We start from the raw sequence: 18,005 nt of genomic DNA, 5'->3' as shown, positions 1-18,005 counted from the left end.
TAAGGTTTTTAGTCTTCGAGAGCTAACTATGGCCATCGAGGACTACGAAGCGCCCCGTGGCTGGCTTAAAAGTTCATTGCATGCCAGGAAGTATTTGTTATTGTTAGATTCAGACGAGGATGGACGTTGCATTGCTAAAATGGCTACAAAACGGACCTTTTGATGTCAAGCAGCTAAGACAAGAAGAGCTCTGATGCTGGAAGAGAGGGTAAAAGTGATCAAAATGAAAGACGGAGCAAGCAAAATAAAATACATTTTCCAAGAAATTGATGTAAGTGAAAGTGAATGCTGATCGTAAATTTCGCAATTTCTTTCCCTTTTTTTCTTTCTACACTGACAATATGAAGTGTCAAATAAGTGTGTGCTCATACTTATGTACTATTGGAATAAAAATAGAGTACACAAACGTTTGTGTGTGCGTGTACACATACGTTTGTGTGTGTGGGTGTGTGTGTGCTTACATCTGAGATCAAATTTGCTACAGTGAAAAACCCCCTGTTGTGAAAAATTTCTTGCTGCAAACATGATTTCGTTGTAGAGGAGTTTCACTGTATAAGTATGTTTAAGGTTTATATAAGTATAATAAAATGAAGTTTAACTTACTCTTGGAAGATGTACTCGAAGGCTGAAGGAGATGGACGATTGCACAGTTTTCTTCTTTTTCTCATCATAAATGATGCAGTAGCACTGTGTGGCATCATTCATTTGATTTGCAACCTTTGTGCAACGTTCAATATTTGGGTCTTGCTGCTCGAAGAGTGCGATGGCTTTATCAATGAGCGAAAACCCCTCGGCCAAGAGTTCCGTCAAAAACTTCTTCATGGGGACAGGCGGCGTTTCCTCCTCCTCCTCCTCCTCTCACAGCGCCTCACGTCGGTATTAGCGGCGGAAAGAAGTACTACAGTACTCGGAAAAAGGCACGCAATACAAAATCTAACTGACAGGATCTCTGTCCGAGAACATTTTTCGACATACCTGTACCCGCAAAAATGTTCGTATGTACCGTTGTTCGTAACATGAATGTTCGTAAATCGGGGAGCGCCTGGATATTATTTTTCCATCAAAAGCACATTTTCATTGTTGTCGTTTGTGTATTTGATAGAAGAAGTGACACTAAAGCACAGGTGTCAAAGTCAAGGCCCGGGGGCCAGATCTGGCCCACCACATTGTATGTGGCCCGCGAAAGCAAATCAAACATGGCAACTTCCATGATGCTAAAAGCCTTCCATTTTCTTAAAAGCTCACAGCGCACCTTAACATCCGATGCGCCTTGTGTATGGTCTGTACAGCAATATGTCAACCCCAAAATGGCTCCTTGCTAGAGACATGCTTACAATGCAGAGTTCAAACGTAAGGCAATCGGTTTCGCAGTTGAACACGGAAATAGAGCAGCGGCAAGAGCATTCAATGTTAACGAGTCAATGTTAAAACTTGCTGTTGGCTAAGTGAACTGTGTCACTGCTTTATTATATAAGTTTTACTGACATCTGATCGTCGCTATATAAATCAGGGTGTAGTGTATTGTAGTGTTCTGTTGGCATTTCGTTGAGCGTAGCGCCACCTAGTGTATGCATTGTAGATTGCATCTTATAATGCGATTTGTCCAATATATGAAAACAATAACAAAATAGGCCATTCATTGAAGGTGCGCCTCATAATCCAGTGCCTTTTAGTGTGGAAAATACGGGACCAAAATTTCAAATTCTCACATGTAATAAATAAAGAGACACATTGTCAGAATTTTGTTGTTGCCAAACACCTCATTACAGTACCTTAAACCAGGGGTCCCCAACCGCCGGTCCGCGGACCGGTACCGGTCCGCAGGGCATTTGGTACCGGGCCGCACAGAAAGAACTTGCCTTAATTCCGTTTTATTTATTTCGGAATACGAAAGATGTTTTCTTCTGAAAAATTACCGGATTCTCCGTTACATCCGTCTGTGTCACGCTTGAGTTACGTCAAGCCATGCTTCTCCGTTACGTGACCGATTGCGCTAAAAACAAAACGCCGGAGCTCGCAAAATGAGTAAAAAAACTGCTGGAGATCGCAAATGACGGCGGCCTTAAAAGTACGTTCGAGACAACTGGATTAAAGTTATGGCTGAATACTCTGAGATCGCCACAATAGCACTGTTGCTATTTCCGACATCCTACCTGTGTGAGGTGGGGTTTTTTTGCAGCAAGAGCGACTAAAACAAAATTACGAAGTAGACTGGACATAAACCACACACTTGAGGTGTCATTGTCTCCTATTACCCCGAGATGGGACCGTCTGGTTGCAGAAAATCAAGCTCGGGGCTGTGGTGAATCGTCATTTTCATGCACTTTGAGTTTGCGTTGTATCGTATTTTGAAGGCATTAAACATTACCATAGCAATCAGTGTTGCGGCCAGATTAGCCGCTCCTTTTGTTTATTGTTATATTTCGAAAACACCACAGTTTTCATGCAGCTCATACCATGTTATTTTGTTGTATTAATCCGCCACACCTTAAATGCCGGTCCCTGAAAATAAACCGGTCCGTGGGGTAAAAAAGGTTGGGGACCCCTGCCTTAAACAATTGTTGAATATACTGTTATTCTTGACTTCTTTATACGATTTCAGTCATAATGGTCCTCCAAGGGGAACGGTCACTAAAATGTGGCCCGCAACAAAAATGGGTGTGACACCCGGACATGAAAGCATTTGCATGAAAGTCACTGTTGGGGACAACACATTTTTTCACAAAAGCTTGTTCTCCGCATTTGTTTGGTCAAAAATAGGTGATTTGGTGATAACAAAAAAAAAATCGAATCGGGTAGAAACAAACTGATTTTTTGTGATGAAAGAAGAGAGTCATCTTTCATTTGGTAGTTCCAGTGTTAAATAGTCATCCAACACACTATTGTGCGAGCCTTTAAAGATCTGTCAGAATGCTCTAAATTGGATGGTAATCAATAGGTTCTCTTTTTTAAAATGACTGCCATTGAAAAAGTAAAAAATAAATAAATAAATAAATCAAAAAAGTGCAGCTGGGGCGCAAACAATGAACAGTGACATAAGTGTGGGAATACTGTACAGACAGTTCCCCACCGCTGGGTTGTGTCAATGATGACAAAGACTCAACAGCTCTCTCTAGTATTGGACACAGACAGATCACCTGTAACATTTCTTTATTTCCTCTGTGGTAGCATTCTTGTCCACTCCCAGCACAGCGTACAGCGATTCTCCTGACGTGGATAGAGCTCTCTGTCGCTGCTGCTGCTGCTGCTCCATTGCATTCACCTAGCAACCAAAAAAAAAAAGTAAATTCATTGAGACTTCAAGTTCACACCCCTCAGTACCTGCGGATGTTAAATGTGAACAAATCAAATTTATTTTCAGATTCCGCAGTACATAGTGGCATCCACAAAGCCAACGACATTTTCTTTCCCGATCAAAATATGTGGTTCTCCAACTTCATTTCAAGGAATCCAATGAAGAGCAAAGAATTAAACTTAATACAGACGTGCCTAAAGTAACATTTCGGAAAAACTACCTCAAAACCAAAGTTTAGGCAACCCAAGTTTGTTATCTTGATCTTTGGTCACTGTTTAATTCAACTGGCTCTGAACACTGGGTGGCACTCACGTAATGATGTACATGACTTGAAATGACAGAAGAAGAGAACTCATTACATCTTGTCCAATACCCTCGTTGAGTAGTGCAGCGCATGTGTGCTGAGCCATAAACCAGAGGTCTCAAAATCACACCCCGCGGGCCAAATGAGGCCCACTCGACGCTAGTTTGAGGCCCCTGCCTTGATATGAAAGTTTAATGTTCGTGCGACCCACGCGAATTTGATATGGATGCTGTATGTGGTAGCACTACCACCGTGCTAAATAGTTAGGTCTGTCTCATTCGAAAGCCGATAGCTTCGGAGCACCCGGACTATAAGCAGCAACGTGACCATGCCCTAGGTGCCCCGCACCTGCTTGAATACATCTGTAAACCACGGATGTCCACAAACCACCGCTGCTGCTGAATACACATTTAAACAGATAAACAACATGCCAGCGTGGCTGTCAACCGAGCCGGGTGCTCTGAAGCACCAGACCACGACCTACACACGCACAAGAATGGGAAAAATGAGTGCGAAGACACTGACACGGAGCTAGCACGATGACATACACACACGAGAAGTTTTATGTGTGCGTGTCCATGTTAGCGTTGGCTCCATGCTAACCACTAGCCGAGCTTTTCAAACTTTATTACATTTTTTTAAATTTATTTAGTTAAATATCAAACGGCCACCACAAACACTTGGCTCCATGGTTTCTGACCTAACTGTGCTGTGCTCGACGTCATATGCAGGTGCAGGACCCCGAGGCGATCTGGTACCAGCGGAAATTACGTTCTTCGATTCTTCCATTTATTTCATTCAGTTGGTGTAGAAAAATAAAAATGAAGTTATTTGAGAACAGTGGAATGTTTTTTATCAGAGCTTTTCCTGTAGAAAACTGGAAGCAAAGCATTAAAAAAAAGTGTAGGGTATAGCACAGGGGTCGGCAACCTAAAATGTTTAAAGAGCCACATAGTACAAAAAGAAACAAAAAAACAAATATGTCTGGAGCCGCAAAAAAATAAAAGCCTTCTATAAAACTTACAATGATGGAAACACATGCTGTTTGTAAGTAGGAGACTGGACTGTCTCAGAATTGTTTATGTTACTCATTCCTTTGTTGTGTGTTCACAAACGCCCCCATAGAATTTATTTTGTGATTTCCTCGCTTGATTTTCTGTTTTGGTGCATTATTTTCACTTTTTTTAGAGTCATTGAAGTGATCATTAATTTCCGTTTTTCGCCTCTCGAGTCGAACGAGAGGAGAGAAGGCACAGAGTCGGACGCAGATGTGTCTGTGTTTGTCGAGACTGTTAAAAGCATAAATAAAGTGTACGTTTTAAAAAAATAACACCACAGCTCTCTCTTTTTCGGTGCTGCAACATGTATCTATATCTATATGAGCTATATTAGCCTACTATCAAAATGAATAAATTTGGAGAGCAGGGGTGCCCAACCTTTTTTGACCGAAGACCAACCTACCGCGATGTATCCGCGCATACACAACACACTTACAGACGCATGCATACCTACCTTGACGGCAGAGGCATGGGACGCACTTTTGCAGCGTTTTTGACTATCGTAGCTCACGTGTACCGTTTTAAAAATGCTTTTTTTTAAAAATGCTTCTCTCGGCCGCTCAGATTCCCATGCTTTGCATGTCCCCTCGATGAATTGCACAAAAAAGGCTGTTTTTTTTTTTTTTTTTTGCAACAGCCACCTGCCTTGCATCCCGCCCTGCTAATAGAAATGTGTGTCGCAGGATATGACGCAAATCTTCGTTGACAGAAACGTTGAAATGTCATATTTATTCTGTACATTTTTACAGCATTGGGAAACGTTAAGAATGTTTGTGTCATGTTTTTACTCCTACAGAAACCATATTTAAAACAAAAAAATTAATTTCCCTGCCACATCTTTTTCCATTTTCAAACATTTTTTTATAAAGCTCCAGGGAGCCACTCGATGCCGCTAAAGAGCCGCATGCAGCTCGAGAAACGCGTGTTGCCGACCCCGGTATAGCAGGAGCAAAAGCATTGAACAATCCATCCATCCATCCATTTTCTGAACCGCTTTATCCTCACAAGGGTCACGGGGGTGCTGGAGCCTATCCCAGCTGTCTTCGGGCAGTAGGCAGGGGACACCCTGAACCGGTTGCCAGCCAATCGCGGGGCACACAGAGAAAAACAACCATCCACGCTCACACTCACACCTAACAACAATTCAGAGTGCTCAATCAGCCTGCCATGCATGCATGTTTTTGGAATGTGGGAGGAAACCGGACTGCCCGGAGAAAGCCCACACAGGCCCGGGGAGAACATACAAACTCTACATAGGAAGGCCGGAGCCGGGATCGAACCCACGAATTCTGCACTGTGAGGTTGACGCACCAACCACTGGACCGCCGCATTGAATAATATATAGGTATATTTTTTCTGTTTTTAATAAATGCATTTCATTTTTTGGGGGAAACCTAATGCGGCCCAGTCTCACCCAGACCCTTGCTCCAGCGGCCCTCAGGTAAATTGAGTTTGAGACCCCTGCCTTAAATAAATCGTTGATATTGGGGGTTTTTGCAATACATTTAATTAATCAAGTTGGAAGGGCCTTTATCCTTGTCAAATGTGTGCTTGTGTTACCAGTAATTGAATGTGTGTCATATAAAGTATAACAAACATATTTATGCTTATGTTGCACTGTCTCTGGTTTTATTTTTATAAACTGTGACTTTTGGTTGTGTGTAGAATAGTGACATCCAGATAAATTCCTTCAAATGTGTATGCGCGAATGGTTGTTAAGACCGTATGACTGTCCATGTTTTATGTTAGGCGTAGAAAAAAAGTAATGTGTTTCCGGTAACCCGACCGACCGAGAATTTCTACGTCGAAAAAAAACTTTACGGTCGGCATTTTTTTCAAACAACCCTCAACATTTTTGTGTAGAGGGTTTACATCGGTGCAAACTCTCGCGATATTCACGTTGAGCGCGTGCGTCGTTTGCCCTGTCGTCTGTCAACAACATTGAAATATGGCGGCGGCCGCGATCTCCGACGACAGTTTAAACCGCGTTTTCTGTGTTACAGTCACATGCTCGCATCGTAATGTTAAGAAAATAGCATCCATTGATGTATCGAAAAAATTCAGCGCACTATTTGATGAACACCACGGGTCGATGTCATGATGAAAGCAGCGCGTTCAGAAAAGGAGAAAAACAAAGAATTTCATAAGAAAACTCCAAGGTAGGTGGGTCGACAACGTGTAACTAGACAGGTTTTGAGTTCTGAAACAGTCAGAATGTTTTCTGGTTATTTTGTTTAAATTTTTGATGGGGGAAAAAAAAAAGATTAAAAAAAAAAAAAAACTTTGTCCGACCTACCGACCCTATGCTGAAATTTCATGTTACCGGAAACACTATCTTTTTTGTTTAGCCTTATGTGTTATTTTATGTTAACTGTTCTGCAAACACGCACGCACGCACGCGCGCGCACACACACACACACACACACACACACACACACACACACACACACACACACACACACGTGTGAAAAAGTGTTTGTCCCCTTCCTGGTATCTTATTTTTTTGCATGTTTGTCACACTTCAATGTTTCAGATCATCAAACAATTTTAAATATTAGTATGCAGGAAAAGGGGCTTTGATTGCATGACTGTCTGTGTTTTATCTTGTGTTATTTTATTGTTATTTTATGTTAACTGTTCATGTTATGTTTATGTTAAGAAACCTGGTTCGGGATTACGGCTGAAAACTAGCATTTATTCGAAGTCCAGCACATTAATACTGTTTATTCTTGTATTGATTGTTGTGCACTGCCCCAATGAAATTCAAAAAAAAAAAAAAGTGCGTTGCAGGCAAGCATTATTGGAAATAAAATCTGAAAAAGGGCTGAATGATTAACTGAATGACATATTGACAATTGCCGATACTGCAATCTCTCTGGTCATTCCTTCAGAGCGGAGGTCAAAGCTGGCAGACACACTGAAATTAGAACCTGCCGTAGTCGGTGAGGTGAAGGTTTTCCGTCTCATGAGGCCTTGAGGCAAATACATGTATGATCTTTTTCCACTTCACAAGGCTAAAAAATAACTAAACAAATAAAATAAAAATCATCTGTATTTCGGCTGCGGTGGTACGCTGGAACTCGTGCGTGGGGGAAGTTTCTGTGCCTCTGTGTGAATCACAAATAGCCGCTTGATGTGTTCTGTCGGGAGCGGGCAAGATGGCGATGTGTATGTATCGTGGCAATGAAAGAAATTAGTCTGTCGTGTCATTTTTCTACCATTGTACCTATCGTCATTTGTCATCTGCAGCAAACTGCCTATTATAAGAGTATCAGAAAAGCTTGATTTGGTGTAGAAACGCTTTCACTGCGCTCTTATGCCACGCAGCTGCCACCAGGTGGCAGACTGAACCGCAATATGACGACAATACAAACAATACATCATTGCTTTCTTGACTGACTTTAGCATTTAGAATTTAAAAGTGGCATTATTAGAAAGATCGCCACAAGATTTGTAGATTTTATGAACTGTAAGCGTTTTTATCAGTAAGCTGTGGTGAGCACCTAATGGCAAGGAAGACATTTTGCTCAGAAAAATTCAAAATATCGGACCCGATCATTCTAATACCTCCAGCGGGTAGTTGTCATAAGTTGTGTTGCTAACATAAACTTGGAAGGTTGAGCGCCATTTTATGACATGGAGCGACGTGGAGCTTGTTTACATCAAGTAGTGTCCCCAGAAATCTGCAGAGAAAAAGTGTTGATTTTGCACGGAAAAACGCTGATTCTGCAGAGAAGAAATCTTGATTTTGCGGGTTGAAAGGTAATTTTCCGTGGGTCTTAAAAAATATATAAAAAAAATCTAAACTGGGCATCATGCCCTGCAGTATGAACATAGACTGTCTGACCGCGACATCTAGCTGCTTGGATGAAAACTACATGTAAATGTAAGATTCTGCACCTCGCCGTGATCTTAGCGGAGAGCTTGGAAATACACTGCAAATTCCGTGATTCCTCCGGGGACTAATTACGCGTCCTGGTCATGTGGTTACCATGCAGTGGGAAGTAGGAGGTTTGCCTCGGGGTCCTACTTCTGCTTTGAGCTGAATCAGACTGTCCAACCGCTTAACAAAACATGACAAACTTTATTACTGTGTTGGAACTGATACTCAACTCAACTGTTTCCATAGAGCACTTTAAAACAACCATCACTGTATCCAAAGTGCTGTATATACAAAAATAAGTCATACAAAAACAAACAATAAATGAATCACGAACACAGTAAAACCACGAAAACAGTCAAACTAAAATCAAGTCTCATGCTGAGTCAAAAGCTAAAGAATAAAAATGACTTTTAAGACAAGTTTTAAAGATGGGCATTGAGTGGGCTTGCCTAACTAAACTAACTCCAAAATGAAGTGCATGACAGTAATCCTGCCGAGATGTGAAGAAGGCATGAATTACTGTTTCAAAGTGCTGTTGAGAGAGGAGAGGATTTACTTCAGCTAGCTGTCTAAGATGAAAGAAGCTAGATTTAACAACAGCACCAATTTGCCAGTCCAATTTACAATCACTGTCCAGTTTAAGACCCAAGTTTGAGAATGTTGGCTTAAGATAAGGAGCCAGGGGTTGCAAGTGAGCAGGATGGGATGTACAAGGGCCAATGGCACCAAACACCAGTTTCCTTTTCATTGACATTCAAAAAAATGTGTTATCCAGGTCTTAATTTCCTCCAGACAGGACAAAAGTGGATCCTGTGGAACACCATGTGACAGTGGAGCAGTGCCGGACTCAGAACTAGAGATGGGAATTCCGGCTCCTTTTAGAGAGCCGGTTCTTTTGGCTCGGCTCACGAAAAAGAGCCGGCTCTTTCGGCTCCCATATGGCTCCTCAGTTTTTTTGTTGCTTAAATTAATTTACGACCAAAAATCATGTAATGTGTAAAATGAATTACTAATGTAAAAAATATACAGTATATCAAATATTTATTATTTATATGGCTTTATTTATATTCTTCTGAACATACTCAACATGGAGTACAACATGGAGTGCTACAAGAAATAAATTACAAAGTACTACAACAAAGACCCATCTCAAAACAAGGTCAACAAAAAGTTCCAATCTCTGATTGTGTATATTTATAAGCTTTTAACTACTTTCAGTAAAACAACGTAAGTAAGCTTTGATTACCACACAACAAATTATAAATTAAAATTTGATATTGGATATTTTAACCTTGCACAGTCTACACGCTGCTGTTGAACTATCAATTAAGTTGAAATGAGTCCAAATTTCACTGCGCTTCCAATCCATTTTCTCACCTTTCCACTTTCCACCGTGTTGTTTTTTTCTCTGTAGCGCTGTCGAGCTCTCTCTCGTCTCCCTGTCTCTCCTGTTCGTGTGCTGCTCACAGTGTGCTGCTGTGTGTGTCTCTAACTCCTCCCCCTTCTATTCGCTGCAGCGCGTGTGTAACCCTCCCCTCCCTCTTCTACCACGGATCTTGACCAATCACGTGCGGCTTTATCCGACTTGGGGGGGGGATAGCAGGAGAAAAAAAAAGTCGGCTACTATTAGGAGCGGCTCCCTATTAGGAGCCGGCTCCCGTCGTTCACGTCAAAGAGCCGGCTCTAAGAGCCAGTTCGTTCGCGAACGACACATCACTACTCAGAACGACCAAGGCAAACACAAAATGTTCTCTCAGCCAAATAGGATCTGAACCACTCTAGGGTGCTACCACTAATGCCCACCTGTGCTGCAAACGAGCCAACAGAATACTGTGATCCACCGTATCAAACGCTACAGTTGGGGTAGACTCTGTGCTATGGATATGCCTCACAGCCTTTGAGATTGCTCATTGCCTAAGGTCTGAACCAACAGTTTGGAAAGGAGTTAACCATGTGACTGTACCTTGTCACTGGCCTCCTTTTTGTGTCATGCGCCTACCATGTTATTTTAGCAGGAAGTGGGATTGAAACGTTTGCTCTTCTAAAATGCAACAACCTGCGTTCCAACATTGTTGAAGTCAAAGTTAGCTGTCATAGAACGTGAACTCGCACAGTGTCCATGTAAACAAACTGCCAGTTTTGTTATACCGGAAGTCGCGCACCTATTTCACGCAAAAGCTCATGAAGCGTAGTAATAAGGTGGAGATGAATAATTGTGTCGAAGTGAACAAATACCGGTATAAGGCGGACAACTTGTCTACCGTTCGTGAAACTATTGTACGCAACAAAACAACAAAGCATTTGGTTACTCCAATTAATGCTAGATGCGGGAATAAACCATAAATAGACGATCACACTTCGTAAACATAAACGTTGACATCAGCTGATTGGTGACATCACTTGCAGCACTTCTTGGTCTTCAGACTTTCAGATAGATTAAGAGTGCAACTGAGAATAGAAGCAGGCATGTGTGATCCACTTGGAAGGCTTATCATTAAATGCTGGCATTGTACACACACAAACTCAGATAACACATTTCAAATAGAATAGTCACAGCAGCAATCTCATTGATCCTGAATCGTAGTTTCTCCATCAAACAAAATCGAGTTCATGTGCCGACTTGAGAAGTACGTCACTGATTCTGAAGCACATCTAAATGTCTCTAACACAGGCGCTTGGTGAGGGGCGAAAGACAAGAGGAAAGACAGTGTGCTCTTTACATCGGATAATCTCCAGCACTTGATCCGCGTTCGGGTTAGCCCCGCTAGCATTAGCTAGCTCACTAATCCCAAAACGGCAAACGCAAGCAGGGTTAGCCTAAATGCTAACGCAGAGTTGAACTGCTCACTCACCGATTTATCACGCGCAACCGTACAACGCCGTGTTCCTTCCTCCTTATTTCCACCGTCCGAATCCTAGAGAATGTTCAAACGTCTCCCCTCATCCCAACAGACGCTGGAGGATTTCCCCAAATCCGAGCAGCGAGCGGCTAAAGTTCAGGGCGGCGTCGTGGCCGCGAGTAGCTTTAAATTACTCCCACGCAGTTGGTGCGATTCGAAACCGACCTGTTCTTCTTTCCCTACAATAGTCTAGTTGCACCCACGCACTCAGAACCCCTCACACTATTAACTCCACATGCACGGGAGGCAGGAAGTCGTGGTATACATTTCACAATAAAATCAATACACTCACACACTCAGGAATACGTGGGATAGATTTAAAAATAAAAGCAAATACAATACAGTACAGTACATCTTTAATAAAGATGTACTGTACTGTCACGTAATGTTGGAATGTGTGCATCTCCAAATATTACACTGCTTGCCCTCTTCCCTCAGTTACCTTGACAGGCTGAGATGGAAAAAAGCAAAGCACAGCCATAAAAAAATGGGCATCATTAAGATGTGCCGAATGTGGTCAGAAAACAACGCATTAATTCACTACTGAGTTTGCAAGGGGCGAATTTTAGAGCTGACATATTTTTTATCATTTTTGTATAAATGCCAGTAGTCAACCCAAAGTGTCCCTTTAAAGGGGAAGTCAACCCCCCCCCCCCCCAAATTCTTTACAATATCTTCTACGCGCCTCCAGTTGTTGAAACACATTTTTGGAATATGAGGTAAGTAGTAAAATACCCCATTTTCAGGAGGCGACCATTTTGGTGAGGTTATGTTTGCATTTAGATCAAAGAGGAAAAAAATGCACATTCTGCCTAAGTCACATTTATTTGTTCAGCAATAAGTGAAGTGTCTTTTTTCTTTTGCTTACTTGTTCACACATCTGGTTGAATGATTTCTTTCAATATCAAGAAAAAAAAATACCAGTGTTTTCAAAAAGTTGTGTTTTTTCTTGTTGTCCCAAAAAGTGAAATATGATACAGGCCAACGATTTCATCACGAGAACTCTTTAAGCAGTGGATTGAACTCAAAACAATGCAGCAACACACGGTGAGACAATTTAACAGTACATGCAGTAATTTATTGTTTATTTTCTTCAAAAAAGTGCTAACATTAGTGCCATACTGATGAATCAAGGGTGTTGAGACCTCCCAACAAAAGTATATTTTTTGGAGTGATTAGCAAAAACATTCAACAAATCCTGACATCAACTCAACGACCTGATTTATGGTGTTTAAAGTGTGGGTAAAGTCACGATGACGGGCGAGCTCCACTGACTGCACTGGCCCAGACCCAGGAGGTCCATTGCGCACACCTGAAACACGTACTCTCTTCCTGGGCTCAGACCCTTCAGCTCCACGCTGGTGCTCTCCAACGGACCAAGCTGCAGGAACCAGAAGTGCACAATCAGCAAGAACACAAATACAGTGGCAGTTTATTGTTGTTATTGTTGTACGTTTTTAATTCCTCCACATTGTGGGATAACTTAAAGGGAAAGTTTTCGAATTTTGCCATTTTTAGCCGTAAAAAATTAATAGATTGTCCATCATAAATTTGTTTTTATTGTTTTTCATGTACAATTACCACCTTTGAAAACGCATTGTGCTACTTGTTGTCGACTGAAAATGACATCACAGGCTCAGGGCTCAGGTGTCATTTTCAAACATGATCCAGAGATTTAAACAATGATAAAAAGAGTCAACAACATAAATCCAAAAAGATTTGAATGGAACTATGGCCTTTAAACATACACTGACAGATTTGGCTTGGCCCTTGTGGTTCCACCGGTACGTGATCTGGTACTTAAGCGGTGCCATGTCCAGATAAATCCACGTCGGGGGAGGCGACCACTCCATCAACACATTCCTGGCATTGTGGGGCGACACCTTGACATCCACAGGGGGGTCAGGTTTCACTGCAAAAAAGACAAAATATCAGTGGTGAGCGTTTGACCGACATTTACAACAGCCGGGGCTTATTTAAGATGAATGACAATGATAATAATCTGTTCCAGCCCTCACAAAACAGCAATTAAAAAATGTGTTTTCAATTACGACTCATCAGGATTTTACTCTATTAAAATATACAATAGTTAAAATAACTGGAATCTGGTTTCCTCCCACATTCCACAAACATGCATGGCAGGCTGATTGGACACTCTAAATTGTCCCTAGATATGAGGCCGAGCGCGGATGGTTGTTCGTCTCTGTGTGCCCTGCGATCGGCTGGCAACCGGTTCAGGGTGTCCCCCGCTTACTGCCTGAAGACAGCTGGGATAGGCTCCAGCATTCCCCGCGACCCTTGTGAGGATAAAGCGGATCGGAAAATGGATGGATGGATGGAAAAAGAAAACTTTGTGCATCATGATTTCATCCAATGGACATTGTGTGTCTGCTGTGCACGCCTTGGCCACCGGGGGCATTATCATTCATAAAGTCATGGTGGATGTGGATTTGATGAAGAAACACTGAAAGAAGATCATCGCAACTAAGGGGGTTCAACAGTAATGTTCAGTGTTCTTCGCAAAGGATAAATTATTAATCATAGATTGCATGCTGCCACTTGTGTTCAAATGTAAATCGGTGACATTTTTTTAAAGTACTACTACTGGTACACCAATGCTAGTATACGGTAATTAGCCTATCTATGACATATTGCAATGAGTTTTAGCATTAAGATTTGGTAAACTTCAATTTTGCCCAAGCAGATTACAGTATTGCTGACCCATATAACTTCACCTATATAAGCAATAACCGTTGCTTTAACGAATCAGACTTCAAATTCATCCTCGAAGGCCCAGAGCTAGACCTTGATGATGTCAGCATCTGATTGGTTGCTCGGAGCAAAACTTGTTACAGCTAACTTCATCTCGCAAATGCATTATTATTGCTTTTTATTTATTATTCTGCTGTTTTTTTTTCTTCCACCTTAATTCAGCAATACATCATTAGCAAGCGGAAACATTGATACATTATGACATTACATATACATATATATTATTTATTATTCTGCTATTTTCCCCACCTTAATTCAGCAAGCATTGTTTAATGTATCCGCACAAAAATGAGCTTATACAAGATTTCAAAATAGAAGCCCCAAATGAGATTTTCTTTAGATATTCTTGATTTGATTTATTGTTTACCTAAAATTTTCACATTTCTTGTCGATTCAAACATTAAACTTTTAATTGTTTAGCTTAGTCCTGTTCCAAAAACTTTTTATGGGTTCTAAATAAAACCCAAATGTTATGATTTTTTTTCAAAAATTTTATTTTTTTTAAATTAATCCGTGAAAAATATTTTCTTTTTATAAAGAAAAAAAATTTTTCAAATACTACGACAGGGCAAGTCCACATCCGCCTTGGCACAAAGCCTTCGCAAATACGGCTTTCGGACTTGCAAACATCAATAGTCCCATTCAAAATTTTCACAGAAATTTTCTAGTGTTATAATGTGGCCATTATGGTTAGCTTACCAACGTCCTCCAGCATGAAGCTGCTGAGATGAACGCTGCTGCTTCCAGAAGAAGACACAGTGGTCACGTTGATGACATAATCGGTCAGCAGCTTCAGGTCGGGCAAGTGGCAGTGCCACAACTGCAAAAAAAATGGGTGAAACAAAAGTACTTCAATATGTCATTTTATTCCTTCATCCAGCTTCGATTTCAAATAAAGGGAAGTTCATGTACAGACGCTCCCCAGCTTACGAACGAGATACGTTCCGAACGGTCGTTCGTAAGGTGAATTCGTTCGTAAGTTGCTTCAGTGCTATATTTTGTATGGAATGTATGTTTAAGGCTTATATAAGTATGTTTACTTGCTAATGATCGTCGATTGCATCGGCACTGCACCTTTCACATGTTCCATTATGCGATCTTTCTGTTTATAAATGGTACCGATGGTCGAACGATTCATGTTGTATGCACGTACAACACTCACCATTTTCTCACCCGCATCAAGCTTCTTTATTATTGCCACTTTCATTTGAAATGAAATGGCTTGCCTCTTCTTTACACTTCCACTCTCACTAGAAGCCTTTCGCTTTTCACCAACCATATTGAATAATGGATGCACGAGATATTTAACAACTGGGCAGAGGAAGCCGGATTCGGGGTGGATGCTGGGCGAGCTCTCACAGCGCCTCACGTCGGTATTAGCGGCGGAAAGAAGCACCACACCTGTACTGTACTCGGAAAAAGGCGCGTAATACAAAATCTAACTTTTTCTTTTCTTTTTCAACATATCCGTAAAAATGTGCGTATGTACCGTTGTTCGTAACTCGGATGTTCGTAAGTCGAAGAGCGTCTGTACTCAATTGCATCAATGGTTTTTTTTTTGTTTTAATTCTTATTTCCTTGTTTTTGTTGTTGTTTCTCTCAACATATATCAATTAATAATTAAAAATAGCTGAATTTGGAGATTGCCGTGCTAAATTTAACATTATTTAAAAAAAAAATTCCGAGAATTGGTGTGTGTGTGTGTGTGTGTGTGTGTGTGTGTGTTTTCAATTCTGGAAATACATACAGTAATCAGAGGTAAACTTATATTGCGAAACTGAGACGTATGCGGTGCGAGGAAGAAAACGACTGCTTTATTCGTGTGGTGAGTGACATGACTAAAACATGCGTTATTGACAGTACAGAATAGAAAACAAGAAATGAAAATTACGTCTATTTACCTGTATTTACATGGCCTTTCAAAACCCAAATACTGCCAATATTCTAATTGCCAATTCTTTCCGTTTGGCTCTCGACATAGATGCTCCTCTCTTCCCTTATCTTGTCTGCTAACTTTGTCTTGTGTAGTCTTGGGTCTTAAATACTACACCAGCCACCTGCTGGATTTTATCGATGAGAACAGCTGGGAGAGGGGAGCCGGCTGGCCCCGAGTAGCTGAATAGACCGCGATGTACTTTCGACTTTCTCCTGGAAGAGATGCTAGCAGACACTTCACTGCCTTCGTTGGCTTTCCCATAGCCCTCCCCATGATAGCCCAAGGTGCGCTGAGGATGCCCCAGGCTGAAATGGCGCACTTTTTTCCTCCCCCCTCTTTCACATGTGCATGTCCTACACTTCTGTTTTATTATCTGACTCAATGTATGTGCTGAGTTTTTTTCAGGCTCAAGGCATGCTCTCCTTTATGGAGAATGGTGAGAGTTTATCTGTTTTTTTCCCCTCTTATCGTCTCCTTCCACATCTAAGATCTCAGGGCGCTAAATAGTCAACCACGAAACTGCCCGCTCTGTCTCCCTCTGTTGGTCATTGTTATTGCTTATGTTTCTTTCCTTGTGTGTTTTTTACACACTTGACCGTTAAATCTGATTCTGCTTCTGGTACAGTATTCGGTTTTTTTTTTTGTTTTTGTTTTTTTTTGGGGGGGGTGATAGATATGAGTGTTTGATGAAAGTGAATTAAAGTTGGTACCTGCTCGGAGGAAGAAGAGGACGATGATGATGATGACGATGACGATGATGATGATGATGATGATGATGATGATGATGATGATGATGATGATGATGAAAAGGAGGAGGTGGGAGGAATGAGACGACAAGGCTTGCTGATTGATGGCTGGCGTCTCTCACTAAAAGGCGCACACGAAATAACTTTAACACATGAGGACTCACTCACAGGACACTTCTTTTGGTGCACCGTAAACCACAAAAATGAACTGTTGTTGCTGATCCTGCTGCTGTGATCACCGGATTGTACCTGTAAGAGACGATGTAGTCCAGAGGATGGGAGCCTGGGGGTTCCGTCCAGGAGCAGAAGGTGACATTGGGATAACTCGCACACCAGCAATGCGCGCTGGGTTTGGTGGGAAGATCTGACAAAAGAAATTCATTGAGCCAAATATAATATATTTTACATTACAATTAATTTTTGGAGCAAAGTGGTGAGAAAGTGGTGATCACGTGTACGATCTGAAAATATGAGATGTTTCTGTTACGATACAGTGCTGGTATATGTAAAAAGAGATATATTTCTGATGACGAACATTTATTTAAAAAATAATAATGCAACATCAATAATAATGATCATAATAACGCTGTGAAAATTCTTCCTGGGTTACAAATGCTTGGGATATTTGGGTTTTGCTGGGGTTTTTTTTTTTGTTTGAAAAACAAACTACTTACTTTGTTCTTCATTTGCTATAAAAATATATTTTTTACTAACACCATTCAAAATTACATTTTTTTCTTTTCTTTCAAAAATGTTTTTGTTGTTAAAAAATATAAATTATTACTTTTCTTTCTTTTCTTCATTGTATTTTTATATATAAACAAAATTTTTGGGAAAGAAAACAACAATTATTTTCACTGGTCAATGTTTTTTTTCTCATTAAAATTCAACAAAAAAGTTATTTTTTTCTGATCTGATTTTTTGTTTGAAATTTATATAAGACTTCTTTTTTCTACATTTTTCAAAATATTGTTTGAAAAAAAACAACAAAAAGGCACATTTTGTTCATTTCCCCCTAAAGGCAACAAATTAATTTTCTTGCCTTTTGTGGTTTTTGCCCTGAAAAAACCCTTTCTTTCTTTCTTTTTTTTTTTTTTGTTAATACATCAAG

The 18,005-nt window shown here is 40.8% G+C and overlaps 2 protein-coding genes across 5 annotated transcripts in view; both read right to left on the bottom strand.

Moving 5' to 3' along the window:
* LOC109529430 (dnaJ homolog subfamily C member 5-like) overlaps positions 1–11,688 on the bottom strand; it is a 25,269-nt gene extending 13,581 nt beyond the window's left edge. Inside the window, exons 1-2 of one of the 2 annotated variants that reach the window (XM_019892830.1) lie at positions 11,393–11,688; positions 3,138–3,262 (exon numbers count right to left, since the gene is read on the bottom strand). In XM_019892830.1, coding sequence (XP_019748389.1) covers positions 3,138–3,253 — 116 coding nt within the window. In that variant the 5' untranslated portion in view covers positions 3,254–3,262; positions 11,393–11,688. The remainder of the gene's footprint in view (positions 1–3,137; positions 3,263–11,392) is intronic. The other variant, XM_019892827.1, reaches the window with a different exon arrangement.
* Positions 11,689–12,428: 740 nt separating this feature from the next.
* The window catches only part of LOC109529410 (interleukin-27 subunit beta), a 6,210-nt gene continuing 633 nt past the window's right edge, over positions 12,429–18,005 (bottom strand). Inside the window, exons 2-7 of one of the 3 annotated variants that reach the window (XM_019892821.1) lie at positions 17,144–17,258; positions 16,940–17,015; positions 16,859–16,894; positions 14,912–15,032; positions 13,195–13,352; positions 12,429–12,821 (exon numbers count right to left, since the gene is read on the bottom strand). In XM_019892821.1, coding sequence (XP_019748380.1) covers positions 12,672–12,821; positions 13,195–13,352; positions 14,912–15,032; positions 16,859–16,894; positions 16,940–17,015; positions 17,144–17,258 — 656 coding nt within the window. In that variant the 3' untranslated portion in view covers positions 12,429–12,671. Of the gene's footprint in view, positions 12,822–13,188; positions 13,353–14,911; positions 15,033–16,858; positions 16,895–16,939; positions 17,016–17,143; positions 17,259–18,005 lie in introns of all 3 variants that reach the window. The other 2 variants (XM_019892804.1, XM_019892813.1) reach the window with 2 other exon arrangements.

Source organism: Hippocampus comes, unplaced genomic scaffold (assembly GCF_001891065.2).
Source record: "Hippocampus comes isolate QL1 unplaced genomic scaffold, H_comes_QL1_v1.1 scaffold296, whole genome shotgun sequence".
Lineage (NCBI taxonomy): Eukaryota > Metazoa > Chordata > Actinopteri > Syngnathiformes > Syngnathidae > Hippocampus > Hippocampus comes.
Note: the sequence above shows the minus strand (reverse complement) of the source record. Positions and strands in the feature narration are given on the sequence as shown.